The sequence below is a fragment of the Rhinatrema bivittatum genome, chromosome 1 (assembly GCF_901001135.1).
Source record: "Rhinatrema bivittatum chromosome 1, aRhiBiv1.1, whole genome shotgun sequence".
NCBI classification, from domain to species: Eukaryota; Metazoa; Chordata; class Amphibia; order Gymnophiona; family Rhinatrematidae; genus Rhinatrema; species Rhinatrema bivittatum.
The window spans coordinates 264,419,704-264,436,258 of NC_042615.1; the positions used below are offsets into that span (position 1 = coordinate 264,419,704).

Genomic DNA, 16,555 nt, shown 5'->3' on the forward strand with positions numbered 1-16,555 from the left:
ATATCAATAATGAACAGGCATGACATACATTTGAATACAGTGGAGGGAATGCATGCAAATTTATCTCACACCAATTCATTGTGTCTATCCTGAAAACCAGATCTGTATGTGGCTGTTGAGGACCAGAGTTGGCCACCCCTGGTATACAGATATGCATTTTGTCTGCTGTTGCTAGCTGGGCTTGAATCTGAAATCTCTAGCTGTTACTGTTGTGAATGGATTTCCCCAGAGGGTGCAGCATGAGCCTGGAAGATGAAGCCCTTGGAAGGCACTATCGGATAAGAGCCAGAAGCCTCAGTGTGAGATGTCATCTGATTCTCTGTCCTGCAAAAAATAGACCCACATACACAGAGAAATCTATAACATTTACAATTAATGTGCAATATTATTTATTGTTTAATCCAACATGTAAACATATACACAATTAAAATTAGTGAAACTGCAATCATTCAACCATTCACACATTAAAAACCAACACACTGATGACACAATGTAATTCATACAATTTTTCACAATAAAGTGCAAAAATGCCTCAAGGCGCTTCTAATAGAGAAACACTTTTTTTCATAGAGTTTCCAATCTTATTCAAATATGATCGTGTGCTCCATGTGTTTATAATGTTCAAACCCTTGATCACAACAAGTGAGGGTATTAATTTCATACATGCACACAGTGCTGTTCTGTAAAACTCCACCGCTTCTCAACTTATACCGGAAAGAGGGAACTACCCCTCTTTGTACAGCAATTATTTAAAAGACAACCCAATCCCACCATGTGGAAAGTGGACTGTTGGGTGAACAGATTGCACAGAACTGTTTCTCCAAAGTTACAGACTTCTCAGGACATAGTGTCCTGAGAAGTCTGTAACTTTAATGGAATGTAAAGTCTGTAACTTTAATGGAATGTAAAGGTGTAAACAGATTACCAAATAACTTATACCGGAAAGAGGGAATGGGACTAGCCATACCGGAAAGAGGGTATGGGTGTGGGACTAGCCAACTGTATCCCTTCTCCTGTAGCCCTAAGGACTTGCTTCAGTATCTATTCTTCCTCTTCTTTTCCGGCCTTAGCACCTCTTCAGTTAAAGTTCATCTCAGCACCAATGAAGTGTGTATCACCAGCAGATGGAAGGGACACAGATCTCTCTCCATCCTTTAGTATCAAAGTTCATAAAAGAACTGGGACATTCTAAGCCTTCAGTCAGTAAACCTCCATTACCTTGGGACCTCAACACAGTCCTTGCTCAACTGATGAAACCTCCCTTTGAACTACTCGAGTTAGTGGACTTGAAGTTTCTCACCTGGAAAATGTTGTTTCTTGTAGCTGTCATTTCAGCTTGAAGAGTAAGTGAATTACAGGCTCTGGTTTCCTGCTCATTATACCTGTAGTTTTTTCACAACAGGGTGCTTCTGCATACTTGCCCTAAATTCCTTCTGAAAATTGTGTTGTTTTCCACATCAGCCAAGCTATTGTATTGCTAACTTTAAGGTGAATTTTAAAAGCCCTATGCACGCCAAAGCTGGGAGATATGCACATGTTGGGCTGGTGTGCACTGCACAGATTTTAATAAATGCCCAAGTATGCACATCTCTCCAGATACACACACAAATCAAAAAGTTAAAAAAGGGGTGGGGCATGGACATGGTCTGGGTGGGGCTTGGGTAGGACATGGGCGTTCTGGGAAGGTCACTTGAAATGTGCGCGCCAGGGTACCCTACCATGTAACTTTACTTCTGCTGTGGATGGCATGTAAGTTTTAAAATAAAAAAATCAGGGCTAGTCAGCAAGGTTTGAAGGGTTGGGTCTAATAGGGTAAAAGGGAGGAAGGAAAATTAGGGGGTTAGGAAGTTGGGAGCTTTTACCTGGGTGAAATGGGAACGGACTGGGGAAAATGGTAATTGCATTGGTGCGCGTATCTAATAATATCCCCTCACAGCCGATTTTATATCATACGCACATTTACGTGTGTATGTTATAAAATGGCTGCATCCATGCGCACGAGCCACCATACGCGCGTACATGTACACCGCCGCAGCTGTTTAAAAGTTACCATCCTTTCTTCTCAAGAACACGTGTGCAAAAAAGAAATCTGTAAAAGAGCCCTTGCATATTATCTAAAGACAACTCAACCTCACCATTGAGCTTTTCAACTGTTTGTGTCCTTTGATCACAATAAGTTGGGAAGGGCAGTTGCCAAACAAACTTTGTCTAATTGGCTAGTGCAGTGGTTCTCAACCAGTGTGTCGCCAAGCACCAGCAGGAGTGTCGCGGCTCCCGGTATTCCACTGCCCCGCTTGTGCTGCCCTTTTCCCCAGGGGCAGGGCTGAAGAATGGAGAGATGCTGTGCGCCACCGCTGGAGGCCAGGCCGGCGGGGCCGAAGAATGAAGAGACGCTGCGCGCCGCCGGCGGCGGCTGAAGAGTGGAGAGACCTGTGCGCCGATGCCGGCGAGGCCGAAGGAGGAAGAGATGCTGCATGCGCCAGTGGCGGCTGAATAGTGGAGAGACCTGCGCGCCGATGCCGGCGGGGCCGAAGGAGGAAGAGACGCTGCGCGCCGCCGGCGGCGGCTGAAGAGTGGAGAGACCTGCGCGCCGATGCCGGCGGGGCCCGAAGGAGGAAGAGACGCTGCGCGCCGCCGGTGGCGGCTGAAGAGTGGAGAGACCTGCGCACCAATGCCGGCGGGGCCGAAGGAGGAAGAGACGCTGCGCGCCGCCGGCGGCGGCTGAAGAGTGGAGAGACCCTGCGCACCGCGGGAGGTCAGGCTAGAGGCGGCTGAGAAGTGGAGGCCAGGCTTATTGGGCCAAACAATGAGAAGAGGCTTCATGTGAGCTTCTGTGTGTGGTAGAATGGGTGCCTGGGTGCATGAGTGAGAGCTTGTGTGTGTGGTAGAATGGGTGCCTGGGTACATGAGTGAGAGCTTGTGTGTGTGTGTGTGTGTGTGTGTGGTAGAATGGGTGCCTGGGTGCATGAGTGAGAGCTTGTGTGTGTGTGTGTGTGTGTGTGTGTGGTAGAATGGGTGCCTGGGTGCATGAGTGAGAGCTTGTGTGTGTGTGTGTGTGTGTGGTAGAATGGGTGCCTGGGTGCATGAGTGAGAGCTTGTGTGTGTGTGTGTGGTAGAATGGGTGCCTGGGTGCATGAGTGAGAGCTTGTGTGTGTGTGGTAGAATGGGTGCATGAGTGAGAGCTTGTGTGTGTGTGTGTGGTAGAATGGGTGCCTGGGTGCATGAGTGAGAGCTTGTGTGTGTGGTAGAATGGGTGCCTGGGTGCATGAGTGAGAGCTTGTGTGTGTGTGTGTGTGTGTGTGTGTGGTAGAATGGGTGCCTGGGTGCATGAGTGAGAGCTTGTGTGTGTGTGTGTGTGTGTGTGTGGTAGAATGGGTGCCTGGGTGCATGAGTGAGAGCTTGTGTGTGTGTGTGTGTGTGTGGTAGAATGGGTGCCTGGGTGCATGAGTGAGAGCTTGTGTGTGTGTGTGTGTGTGTGTGGTAGAATGGGTGCCTGGGTGCATGAGTGAGAGCTTGTGTGTGTGTGTGGTAGAATGGGTGCATCAATGGCAGCTTTGTGTGTGTGTGTGTGTGTGTGTTAGAATGGGTGCCTGGGTGCATAAGTGGCAGCTTTGTGTGTGTATGTGTGTGTGTGTGTGTGTGTGTGTGTTAGAATGGGTGCCTGTGGTAGAATGGGTGCCTGGGTGGTGAGTGGCAGCTTTGTGTGTGTGTGGTAGAATGGGTGCCTGGGTGCATGAGTGAGAGCTTGTGTGTGTGTGTGTGGTACAATGGGTGCATGAGTGGCAGTGTGTGTGGTTGTAAGTGACAGAGTATGTGTGAGATTGCATGTAAGTGACAGAGCATGTGTGTGATTGAGAGAGACTGGTCAGGGAGGTGACTGGTGTGTGTGTGTGTGTGTGAGGAAGAGATACTAGTTAGGGAAGTTATTGGTCTGTGTGAGACAGAGACTGGTTGTGGGCCCTAAGGAAGAGGACTGTGAGGACATAGTTTCAGCAGCCACTGCTGCTTCTGGTGAGTGCTATTGGTCTGCAAGGGAAAGGAGTAGGAGAGTTGCTGGAGAGGGTAAGTAAAGGCAGCTTTTTAAGTTTATTTTTCTTGATTGACTGCCATTTTAATTATTGGGTATTATGTGATGTGTCTGCTGTTTGAAATATTTTGATATTTAGACTATTTTTATTAATTTTTATGAGTTTGTAATTGTTGGATGTTATTCTGTTCATCAGCTGTTTTGTAACATTTATTAGTATAGTTTTACAGTTATTTCTAAGTGGGTATCTATAGCAGCTTGGCTTGCTCTGTTTTCCCAATAGGAGGTGTATTAGTGTTTAGGGCCTGGTTAAATATTTGTAGTGGTAAATTACTGACTTTTCATAAGGAGGGGTATTGTGCCTGGCAGTAAAGAGAGTTTGTTTTGCTTTTACTGAGATGTCTTCAGATCCAGAATATCTTTTTTTGTATCGTGAGCTGTACGGGTAATGCCCTAGTTCTGCTCTGCACCCATTTTTGGGGGTCGATGTGGTTCCTGAGGATGCAGAATGTATATTTACATTTTGTCCCGTGACGGTCACATGTTCAGTGTGTCACGCACTTGAGAACCATCTGTCAGGTGTGTCCCAGCTGAAAAAAGGTTGAGAACCAATGGGCTAGTGGACTGTACTGTACACTGTTATGTATTGACTGTCTTACAGATTACAGCTCTGTCAGTGCTGATCAAGTGAGAACCATGGCAACTTCAGTTGCTCATCTCAAGGCCACTTCCACTAAAGACATATACAAAACTGCTATTTGGTAATCTGTTTACACCTTTACATTCCATTAATGTCTGGACACTATGTCCTGAGAAGTCTGTAACTTTGGAGAAACAGTTCTTTGCAATCTGTTCACCCAACAGTCCACTTTCCACATGGTGGGATTGGGTTGTCTTTTAAATAATTGCTGTACAAAGCAACTCCCAACTTGGGACTCCCCACAAGTTATGCCTAATTCATGCCTACTTGTCGACGGAGAAAGCAAGTTTGCTTACCTGTAAACAAAGTTCTCCATAGACAGCAGGATGAATCAGCTATACTTAGTACCTGCCCACCTTCCTGGAGAGTCGAATACCTTACTAAAGCTGGAAGAGATGCTTGTGAGGCAGTATGCGTGTGCTGAAACTTCCATACATGCTCAGTAAGACTTTAACTGAACTCTGAAAGCATGCATTATGGCTGATTAATTCTGCTGTCTACGGAGAACCCTGTTTACAGGTATGAAAACTTTTTTCTTGTTTAATATTCATGACTCAACGTGCACCAACCCAACTGGCTGCTCATCACTTCACTGCAATTGTTTTTTCCTTTTCCCCTTTTCCTGTCAAACTAATCAAGCCCTCCCATGCCAAGGACTCCGGAAATGCACAGAGGTTGTGCAGCCACTTCAGTAAAGTGCTTAGTCTTTCATGCATATAGATAGACAAATAGATGCACCCTCCTCAATTGGTACTTTCGCTGACGTGAAACGAGAATAAAATTTCCATTGGCTAGGTCCTCTAGTGATATTGTTTTGACTTATTTTACTTTCTTTGAATCCTTACGTTTAGATCCGGATTCGCGTGATAGAGGCAAGGCAGTTACCGGGTGTAAACATTAAACCTGTCATCAAGGTGACGGTTGCTGGGCAGACAAAGAGAACCAGAATACGGAAAGGGAACAGTCCGATCTTTGATGAGGTAAGAAATAATGTGACTCAACACAGGGCCTTGGCATAATCCCTGGAGAAAATAATGTAACTCGCATATTTGACTTCTAAAAGAACAGTGGACCAAATGTGCTCAGTGTTTTCTCCTATTTTGTATGCAGGAGTCCTTGTACCTGTGTTTGGGAGAAAAACTTGTTACATTTGGCCTAATTCTTTTCTCTGCTGATCAATGGGGTTTGGTTATTGCATAAACTTTGCTTGCCTGTTGGAGCTTGGCTTAACTGAATTTAGAATGCTTCCCTTTTTAAAACATTTTATGTTACTGTTCTGAGTGGAGAGTGTATATTATACGTGCAGTCACTTCCTTAGCAGTACAGCATTCTTATTTCCCATTTTTACATTAGTTCATAATTCTAAGTTCTTAAATGGGCAGCATGCCTTATGAGTGAGAACTCATTTCTCTAACATTGTCTTTGTAATTACTTTAATTGTATTGAATTTATTGCTTTCCTTTCTAAGGATAGCTCAAGGCAAGGAACCACAACAAAAGTAAATGCCATTTAAACATCTGGAGGTGATATTCAAAGGCTTTTTATGGATAGCTTTTACCTAGACAAAAATCGATATTTGAAAAATCCCCTTCATTCCCTGGCTAAATTATGTATGGGTAACTTATTACCCATAAAATATTTAACTGGATAAAAAGAGGCAGTAATGGAAGCATTCTGGGGCCGTGGTTAAATTTTAGCCAACGAGCACTGATACTCAGTGCTGCCCGACTAAAGTTAGCTAGATAAGTCTGGATTCAAAAATACTTGTCCTAATTTTACCCAGGTAACTTTATCCAGGTACATTCAGTGGCAGCCTTATCCAGATGAGCACTGCTGAATATCTGCTTACCATGCAGCTGACCGTCTACCTTAGAGAGAGAAATTTTGTAACAGCTAACATAAATTTGATGGCAAATACATGCATAAGTTATACCAGTTTTTAAAGGCAACTTAAGCACATAAGGGTGCTTTGAAAATTATACCACCAAAACTATCTACACACAATTACCAGCTATTTTGAATGCAGACATTTTTCTGGAAATTTTACATGCATATTTTTGAAACGGAAACGTATACACTAAAATGCAACCCCTCTCCAAGTCTATACCCAGGAATGCCTCCGCCCAGTCCAGGTAAACTTACATATATACATGACATATGCATTTAAGTTTCTGTATAGACAAGCAGGACAGATATCAGCCACATAAGTGGGTGACATCATCTGATGGTGCTGGGATAGATAGTTCTTTCAGAGCTGGGAGAGTCTCCTCAGTCTTTTTTCTTCTGCTAGCACCAATGGACTTTTTTGTCTCTCTCAAAAATAGCTCTTGGTTGTTTTTTCCCTTAGAGTTTCGTCTTTCTTTTCCTTTTCATATTTGTTCTTTTATTTTTTTCATTTGTGAGTCTAAAAAAACAATGTTAATTATTCTCTTCAAGATTGAGCTAGGATTAGCATCAATCCTCTTCAAGATGGCAGACAACAAGCTGGGGTTTAAGAGATGTCCCTATTGCTTTTCTAAAATGTCTGTTGATTCAACATGACCATTGTTTCCTGTGTATCAGGCCTTCCCATGATGTTCCTAACTGTGCAGCCTGTGTCTGCATGTCTCCTAGTCACATAATGTCGAGGTGGTATACTTTGAAGGATTTTCTAACCTTTACTAAGACTTCCACCATAGAAGTTAAGGTTAAGCATTGTTTTTTATAGAGGCTGTTGCCTAAATAAAAAAAAAAAAAGGTGCAGTGCTTTCATGATTGGCACCATGATTCGGAGAAGTCTCAGTGTAGAAAAGCATCTTTGCGCCAAAACATGTATGTTCCACACTGAAATATAGTTCCTCAGTGCAGAGATGATCCTCTTCAGCACAGTCTTTCCTTGTTAAGGAAAAATTATTGGTGTTATCCACAAGCAAAATCATAATACTATCTGTGCAGAGAACGTTTTGGCACAGAATCTCAATTTTTGGTGCAGAAAAATCAAAACAGAGCCAAAGCTCCCCAATCTTTCCTACAACTGACCACCATTCTATGGTTAGAAAGATGATTACTGATATGCCACCACCTTCTCCCCTGGAGCAAATGTCTCCCATTTTAGTCATTGATGCCTAAGATGGAAAGTCATTCTACTACTCCATCTTTTCAGGTCTCATGGCAATGACAGTGTCAGAGGAACATCTTTTAGTACTATCTGATTCATGGGAGGTCAGAATCTTCTTATATTTCGCCATTATTCCACTTCAATAATGAATACTCTACTGATCTTCCATTTGATCCCTCTCCACTACCACCTAGGAATACATCTCCTCCTGAAGATACGACATACCCTACTTTTGTCCTAAAGATGGCCAAGGAGATTCTTTTTTCTCTGTATTAAGAGGTGGAACCTAGTGGAAACATATTTGATTTATTAATATTTATTGAACCTCCAAAACAAGTTGTAGCAATACCAATACACACACATTACAACAGGAACTTCAGACAAGGATGTGCCAAACACCTTTGTCAACACTGCCAGTCTCAAAAAATTGGATATCAATTATAATGTTCAGTTTTGTCCAGGTCATCAAAAGGTCTAACTTTCTCACCAATCAGTGATGGTAGGAACATCTTTAAAGAAAATAATCTATTTGTAGAAAAATGAAAGAAACAATATATCTTATTAAGCATCATTATGCTACTTTGCTTAGATTATCAGTGGTAACAACAAAACATTCTGGGGTAGATTTTCAAATACCGCGAATAGGCATACTTTTGTTGGCGCTCCAGGCGCCAACAAAAGTACGCTGGATTTTAGTAGATACGCGCGTAGCCGCGCGTATCCGCTAAAATCCGGGATCGGCGCGCGCAAGGCTATCGATTCCGTATAGCTGGCGCGCGCCGAGCCGCGCAGCCTACCTCCGTTCCCTCCGAGGCCGCTCCAAAATCGGAGCGGCCTCGAAGGGAACTTTCCTTTGCCCTCCCCTCACCTTCCCCTCCCTTCCCCTACCTAACCCACCCGCCCGGCCCTGTCTAAACCCCTCACTTACCTTTGTCGGGGGATTTACGCCTCCCGGAGGGAGAAGTAAATCCCCGCGTGCCAGCGGGCCGCTAGCGCGCCGGGACGCGACCTGGGGGCGGGTCCAGAGGGCGCGGCCACGCCCCCGGACTGCCCCGGGCCGTAGCCATGCCCCGGGGCCCGCCCCCGGAACGCTCCAGACACGCCCCGAAAACGCCGCTGCGCTCGGTCCCGCCCCCGACACGCCCCCCTCCGAAAACCCCGGGACTTACGCGAGTCCCGGGGCTCTGCGCGCGCCGGTAGGCCTATGTAAAATAGGCTCACCGGCACGCAGGGCCCTGCTTGCCTAAATCCGCCCGGATTTGGGCGGATTTAGGCGAGCAGGGCTCTTAAAATCTGCCCCTCTATGTTTAGAAAGCCCCAACCTCAGTACTACACAAGGCAGTACTTCTACTCAAGAAAACTATATTAACCTTATCCTTTTCAGTGACCTTGCCCTCAGCAGCAATAGCCCAGGCAGCATGTCAAAGAAAGAACACCAACCAGGTCTTTGTAACTCTTTCAAACCAAAGCAAATGAGAATTTTGACTACAACATCAACAAAATTCCTGGTTAGCCCTAAACAATCTTCCAGTGGGGGAAGACTTCAGCACTTTATTCCTGTTTGATCTTTAATAACAACAGATTTTCGGGTATTAGAGGAACCATTTGAATTGCAAATCCCTTCCCTCCGCCCAAACAATCCTCCGAGTATGTGCACTCTAGTTGCACATCAAATTTCTGTAACAAGATGTATCAGTCCTACTCTCAGCCAGTGCAGAAGAACTGGTTCCAATGCAGTGCTGGGGATGCTAGGGAGCAGTCCCTATCCAGGAGATAGTGTGTGCCCTTGGACCACGGCTCGACTCCAGAGGAGGACTCCGGAGAAGCGCCGAGGCAGACGAGGTGTATCCGAGCACGGGCAGACAGGCTGAAGACTTGGAGAGTTCTGACCTCTCCCGAACCTGAACGCACCAAGAGAGACCCAGTAATGCACTCGATAGCCCTTTTGGACCTGCCGCCTGGGAACAGCAGGTGCGACAGGACAGACAGAGGTCGAGGACAGGCAATGACTGTGAAACAAAGACGAGACAAAGGCGCTTGGAGACTTAGATGAGACAAGGCACTTAGAGACTTGAACGAGACAGGGCACTCGGAGACTCAGGCAGGCACTACCCCTCAGGGCACCTTACACAGCCCCCCATGGGTTGGTCGTGGACCACCCTGTCCCACTGCGTGCCCTACACAACCTGAAGAGGTTGGTCGTGGACCACGCAGAGAGCGGGTCAAGCACAGGACTGAAGCTCAGGATAAAAGAAGAATCCGGGCAGCACTTGAAATGAACCAGGCCAGAACAGGGCTCCAATGACCTGAAACAGAACTCAGGCTCAGATTCAAAGACAGATTCAGGCAAAACTCAGGAATGTCATCTGGAGGTGGAATCCGGCGGGTGAGACAAGGCTGGGAAACCTAGAGCCAGGAACCAGAAGATCAGGGACAACTGGACACAGGAACTGAAGTACTGGACAACTGGAGACAGGGACCAAAGAACTGGAACATCCGAAGACTGGGACATCCGAAGACAGGAACATCTGGAGACAGGAACTGGAGAACTGGAACGTCAAGGCACAGGACAGACAAGGACGCAGGATCTGACGAGAGACCAGGAACAACGGACAAAGACAAGGGAGCTCCCACGAAGAACAAGAGCCTTGAAGGAGAGACAATGGAATGAAGCCTCCTGGAATGAAGAAATAGAAATCAGGAATCCAGGACAAACAGGCTCCTTGCAAAGGGCACAAGGGACTGGCGAAGAACCCTTTTATAGGGCTGAACAGGCGATGAGGAAATGACTTCATTAGTTGGGGCCATGGGGCTTTTCCCGCCGCTGGCCCTTTAAATACCGAAGAGAGGCGCAGCCACGCGCCTAAAGAGAAGCTGAGCCAGGATGGAGTCTGCAGCAATATCAGCGGCATTGGTGGCACCCGTGCCATGCAGAGAAGACTGGGGGTGGCCCTCCTGCTGCAAGGAGAGCAGCGACGTCAGCGGCATCCAGGCCATGGAGGAGAGAGAGAGGCGGCGGTGCTCCCGCCGCAAAAAGGATGGCAGCGGTGGCGGCCTCCAAGCCACACAGAAGCGGCAAGGAGCCAAGACAGGGAGCCCGAAGCAGCAAGGCAAGAAAGAATGCCTGAAGGCAACACAGAGGAACGCAGGAGGCTAGAGCAGGGAGCCCAATCGAGCTCGATGCCAAAGCCCTGAGGCATAGGCTAGGCAGGGTTATATAGGAAGTCCAGGTCATGGAGCAGAAGGTAAACCAGAGTGGGCCAGCCAAGAGAGTGTACTCATGAGGGACCTCTGGTGGTGAGGAGGCTGCACAGCAGCCGTAGTCGTAACACAGGTATTTGTTGAATTTCCCCAATCACTTTCAAAGCAGAAATGAATAGGTTAGAGAACACCTCTTCACACATTGTAAGAGCTTACTTTACCGACCCATTGAACAAAATAACATTATTAATAAACTTCAGAAAAGAGTGGAATTCTGAACTTGTGGCACCAATCACGGATAATAATTTTATAGATAAGAAACATGAGAGGGAGCAGCCAGTTTCTCACAGTAATAGCAGGTACAATCACCACGAGACAAGCTGTCTTAAAAGTAAAAAGAAACATTATATTGCAATACATCGATATCAGATTGCATATAGCATAAATAAAATAAAAAAAAAAGTAAAAAGAAACATTGTAAGTATATTACTGAAGCACTTCTGAATGAAAGCCAACTTCCCTTTAAGCAATTTTCACATTTTGTGTTTTCTTGCTTTTCTTTTCATTAAATAGACCTTTTTCTTCAACTTTTTTGAATCTCCAGCCGAACTCTTTGATGACCCAGTATTTATTACGGTAAGTAGACATGAAACGGCAAGCTACCTTCTTCCTGGAACTGTGCATTTATTAAGGATGAGTGAGTCAGCTTGACTCTGATCTGCTGTCACAGCTGACTCTGCCCGTTCAACTACTTCATTCAAAGTAGTCTAAAGGCTCTGACCAGATTTAACTTGGCTCTGACCTAGAGATTATGTTTTCTGGGGTAGTGCTGAAAACTAATATTGCATCTCGGACACAGCATAGTCACCGAGGAAAGTGAAAATCATTTTGAATGTTGTAGTGAGATAAGTTACTGGGTCTCAGATTAGATATGGACCAGAACCAGAAGAATTGAAAAGAGAAGGCCTAAGAATATAAGAATTGACAGGATGGATCACACCAATGGTTCGTCAAGCCCACCATCCTATCATGGTGGGGAAGGAGGAGGAAATATCTGCATTTAATCTGAACTGATTTACCATTCCTATGTAGACCACTACTGTGTCTCTACTAAAAAGACAGTTCCATCAGTAAGGGTAAAGGGAAGCATATCACCTATTTCCCAGCTCCCCCCATGTGGGCTGCTGCAGTGGTTGCTGCCTGCCTTTCTAAAAAGGCAAAGACTCCTAGTTAGTGTATGGATTTTAGGTTTGGCTTTGGAGGAAACAGGAGTGCTACCTTTGAGTTCCTTTTTCTTTTCCCTTTAGTTTTTATTTTTGGGAAAGAAGAACTGCTAGACGCTGGGGTAGATTTTAAAAGATTGTGCGTGCGCTACCCGGCGCGCACACATGGACACGTGATTTTATAACATGCGTGCGCTGGCGCGCGCGTCTTATAAAATACAGGTTGGTGCGCGCAAGGGGGAGAAATTTTGCAATAATGCGCGGAGATGCATCGGGGCCTTCCCCAGTTCCTTCCCAGTCCACTCCAATTAAGGAGCAGACTGGGAGAGAACTTCCCAACCCCCTAGCCTGACCTCCCTCACCCTTCCCCTATCCTGCCCTCCCCCTATCCCTATCCTAAAACCCCCCCCCCAAATACCTTCTCTTACCTTTTGCGTCTGCTTTGAGCAGGCGCAAGTTGCGCGTGCCGGCACCCTGCCGGCAAGCGATCGCCCGGCAAAGCGGCAAAAGGCCGCTGTGCCGGGGACCTCTAGCCCCGCCCCACACCCCAGACTGCTCCTTTCAGCAACCCCGGATTTACATGCATCCCGGGGGTTTACGCGTGTGGCTGAGCCTTTGAAAATAGGCCCGGCGTGCGTAAGGCCACCTACGCGCATAAAACCCCGAGTTTTACACGCGTGGGTGTTTTAAAATCCGGCCCCCTATCTTTTAGTGTCTGGAGTTGGAGAAGAGACAAGAAGCAGTGTAGTTTGTTTCATTTTCAAGGAGTACATGCTTTTTCTATTTTTGTGTTAAGCTGAATGAAGTTTTCAACCCACCCTTCTAGGTTTGGATTTGGTTGACTGTTCTTGCACTATGGGACTGTTCTTAACCTCTCCCTCTGAGAGATTCATATGCTCACTCGAGTTTTGGAAGGAGAATTGGATAATTGTCCACTTTCCAGGAGGAGAGCAGGAGTCAAGAGCAAAGGAAAAGAGTAGCACGCTACTGGGGTAGCCCCATTTAAGATATCTAAAGGATATTTGGGAAAGGAGTTGGAATGGTACCCTTCCGATATAACAAGGAGTGAAAGGAACCCGAGGAGTGGGAGACTTGACTACCAAGACATCTGATTAGATATATTGGGGTGGGTTTTAAAAGGGTTATGTGTTTAATATACGCGCATAGCCCTTTAAAACTCCTCCTGCAGACGCCGAGCCTATTTTGCATAGGCCCGGTGACGCGCGCAAACCCCGGGATGCGCGTATGTCCCGGGGCTTGAAAAAGGGGGCGGGGCGGGGCCGGAGCCTCCAGGCACAGCGGCCATTTGCCGCTGTGCCCAGGATTGCGGGCCGGCCGTTGGCTGGCGCACACAACCTATGCCTGCCCAGAGGCAGGCGCAACTTCTAAGCTAAAGATAAGGGGGGGGGGTTTAGGTACGGCTGGGGGGCAGGTTAGGTAGGGGAAGGGAGGGGGGGGGGGGCGGAGGGAACGGAGGAAGGCTGCGCGGCTCAGTCCAACCCCGGATTGTATAACATATGCGCGCGGCTGCGCGCATATGTTATAAAATCGGGCGTAGATTTGTGCGTGCCGGATTGCGTGCACAAATCTACACCCGCGCCTAAATCTTAAAATCTGGCCCATTGTGAATTGGGAATTGAACTTGATCATTTCACCAGTGTAGAAATGCCCAAGGAGGGGAATTTTAAAATTGCATCTAAACTGGGAGAGAACCTGGCAGGGAAGCACATTAAGGAAGGAATCCAGCATGATTATTGCTCTTTGCTATAGAGACTGCAAAAGTACAACACCAAGGGTGTAGAAGAATATTCCTCCCCTTTACAGGGAATCCTGGAGAATCTGGGCCCAGTGGATAGTAAGGATGTGATGATAACTGAAGCACCAGGATTTATCATGTGCCCTTGGACTGCTAAAGAGGACTTCAGCCCAGGATTTACAGCAAACAGTGCAATATATTCTTTGTAGACATATCATAGTGTCATTTTTACAAAGGCTTTGAAGACAAAACCTTTGGATGCTATGTCCCTATAGATACAAAATTGGGTGGGGGTGGGGGTGGGGGGAAACTCTAGTACATAGGCCCCTCTATCTGGGCAAATTAAATAGAAAAGCCAGGTGAATATCAAGCAATATATAACAAGAAAGATCATTCTGAAAAAAAGTTTTGATTCTGCTTTGGTCTTTCGGTCAGAAGGGGGTCTGATTTACAAAGACGCAGAATGGGAAAAGGCCTAAAATGTCAGCTATGTTAATGTCTCGCTTAGCATAAAGCCTGCAGACCTGTAGTAACAGGTCCTGCACTGTGCTACAAGGAGGAACAGGTTCTGAAGGTTTTTGTAAATAGGGATACAAAACAGATAATCAGTGTGTTATAGATACATGTTATAAATGTAGCATCCCTAAAATGTGTTGATACAATTTGCAGTGTGTTTGAGGCTTTGCATAAAATTTATCCAGTACCCTTTTCTTTCAGGCGTTTGATTCCCGTTCCCTGCGAACAGACTCTGTCCTTGGAGATTTTCGGGTAATGATTTGACGATTGCGTAGCTGGAATTAGGATGAAGATTTATAATGTAATGTCTCCTCTTCTCCTCTTCAAAACATTTATGTTCTAATATTTTAAAATTATTTTCAGATGGACATTGGAACAATTTATGGAGAACCAAGTGAGTAAATAGTCCTAAAAGACTTTTGGCATTTCTGTATTAAGTGGCATGAGACATCTCATTGTCGCAACTCAATACACAAGATTTCTGTTAAGAACTGAATATATATGAATGCAGTACAGCAGGCTATCATGCTACATATGCTTTAAGAAAACAGCGTAGCCAGGTATAGTTGATGCTATTAATAGACTATCAGATGTTTACATTTTTGGGACTTTGCTATCCCGCATTCCTTTTCATCTTTTTAATGCAATTCCTTTTGTCATTCTGTCCAGGGTTATACTCTTATTCCTCTGACTTGCTTTCCTTTCAGAACATGCCTTCCTCAGGAAATGGCTTCTGCTTTCTGATCCTGAAGATTTTTCAGCCGGTGCCAAAGGTTACCTAAAGGTTAGCCTGTTTGTGCTGGGGCCTGGAGATGAAGCACCGGTGAGTATTTGTTTTACCTTTCATTAGTCACAGAGAGCCTGGTAATGAAATACCTATCAAGGACCTGCTGAAAGCCTGATATATCCATTTGTTTTTTTCTTGCTATGTCTATGGAGAAAAATCATGCTGAATCAAGTACTGTGTCTTCTTTTATTGTGTCAAGATGTCACGTAGCTTTGTTTTATATAAAGTGTGGGCAAGTCGAATGTCACCCAGCTTGGAACGCTGAGGCAATCACTGACCTGACTCACTATCTCTAATAAGTCGGCTGAAAATCTAGATCTCCTTAAATCTGAGTTTCTGGCATTTTTTGATGTGGAACTCTGCACCAAATGTATTAAAAGGTTTTTCCTATTTTGGGTAGAATCACCAATGTGCATTCATTTTGTGAGGCTACTATAGGTAACCTAGCAAAAATAAAGTGTACACCTAAATGGGCTCACTCACCCTATTCACAAAACTAATGATATGCAGAGCACAGCTGCGTCTTCTTTTCAAAAATCATAGAGCCCAATATTAAGAATGGACTTACCCGGATAAGTTGGACTTAGGCCTGGATTCTCTAAGGTCGCAGATCTTAGAGAATCCGTGGGTAGCGGGGGGCGGTCCTGTGTTAGCCGGCAGCGATCGCACCTCCACAGTCATATTGCTGCCGGTTTTTGTGCCAAATAACTACACCATAAAAGGTGTAGTTTTATACGTGCCAAATAACTACACCATAAAAGGTGTAGTTATTCGGCGTGAAACTAGAGGCGATAAGGAATCTTAACTTTCGCCGCCAGCGATGTGTCCACAGTGTCGACACCCGGTGCCTCCCCGAGTCCTCCTCTTCCAGGGCCGACTCCGCCCCCGAGCTAGCTATCGCACGCGAAAAGTCCCTTTTCGCGTGCGATAGCGTTAGAGAATGACCCCCTTAGTTAGCTAAGTGACACTGCTAAATATCCAGCTATGGTCAGCGGGTACCACTTAGGCCTGGATTTTCGAAGATCGCAGGCCTTTATGAATCTCGCAGTACTGGGGGGCGGGCCTGCGAAAGCCAGAAGCAATCGCACCTCTGTGGTGCGATCACTGCCGGCTTTCGCACCCAATAGCGCTACCGTGAAAGGTGGTGCTGTTGGGCGCGCTGCTAGCAGCGATAAGGTGTCCTACATTTTCGCCGTCAGTGAAGTTGTCGTGGAGTCCACCCTGATGCCGTCCCGACTCCTCCTCTTC

The 16,555-nt window shown here is 46.0% G+C and overlaps 1 protein-coding gene across 4 annotated transcripts in view; it reads left to right on the top strand.

Annotated features, from left to right (window-relative positions):
• The window catches only part of DYSF (dysferlin), a 731,032-nt gene that overhangs the window by 122,801 nt on the left and 591,676 nt on the right, over nt 1-16,555 (top strand). For all 4 annotated transcript variants that reach the window (XM_029594483.1, XM_029594497.1, XM_029594488.1 and 1 more), the window contains exons 7-11: nt 5,579-5,707; nt 11,599-11,661; nt 14,722-14,772; nt 14,884-14,914; nt 15,228-15,343. In XM_029594483.1, the coding sequence (XP_029450343.1) occupies nt 5,579-5,707; nt 11,599-11,661; nt 14,722-14,772; nt 14,884-14,914; nt 15,228-15,343 (390 nt within the window). The remainder of the gene's footprint in view (nt 1-5,578; nt 5,708-11,598; nt 11,662-14,721; nt 14,773-14,883; nt 14,915-15,227; nt 15,344-16,555) is intronic.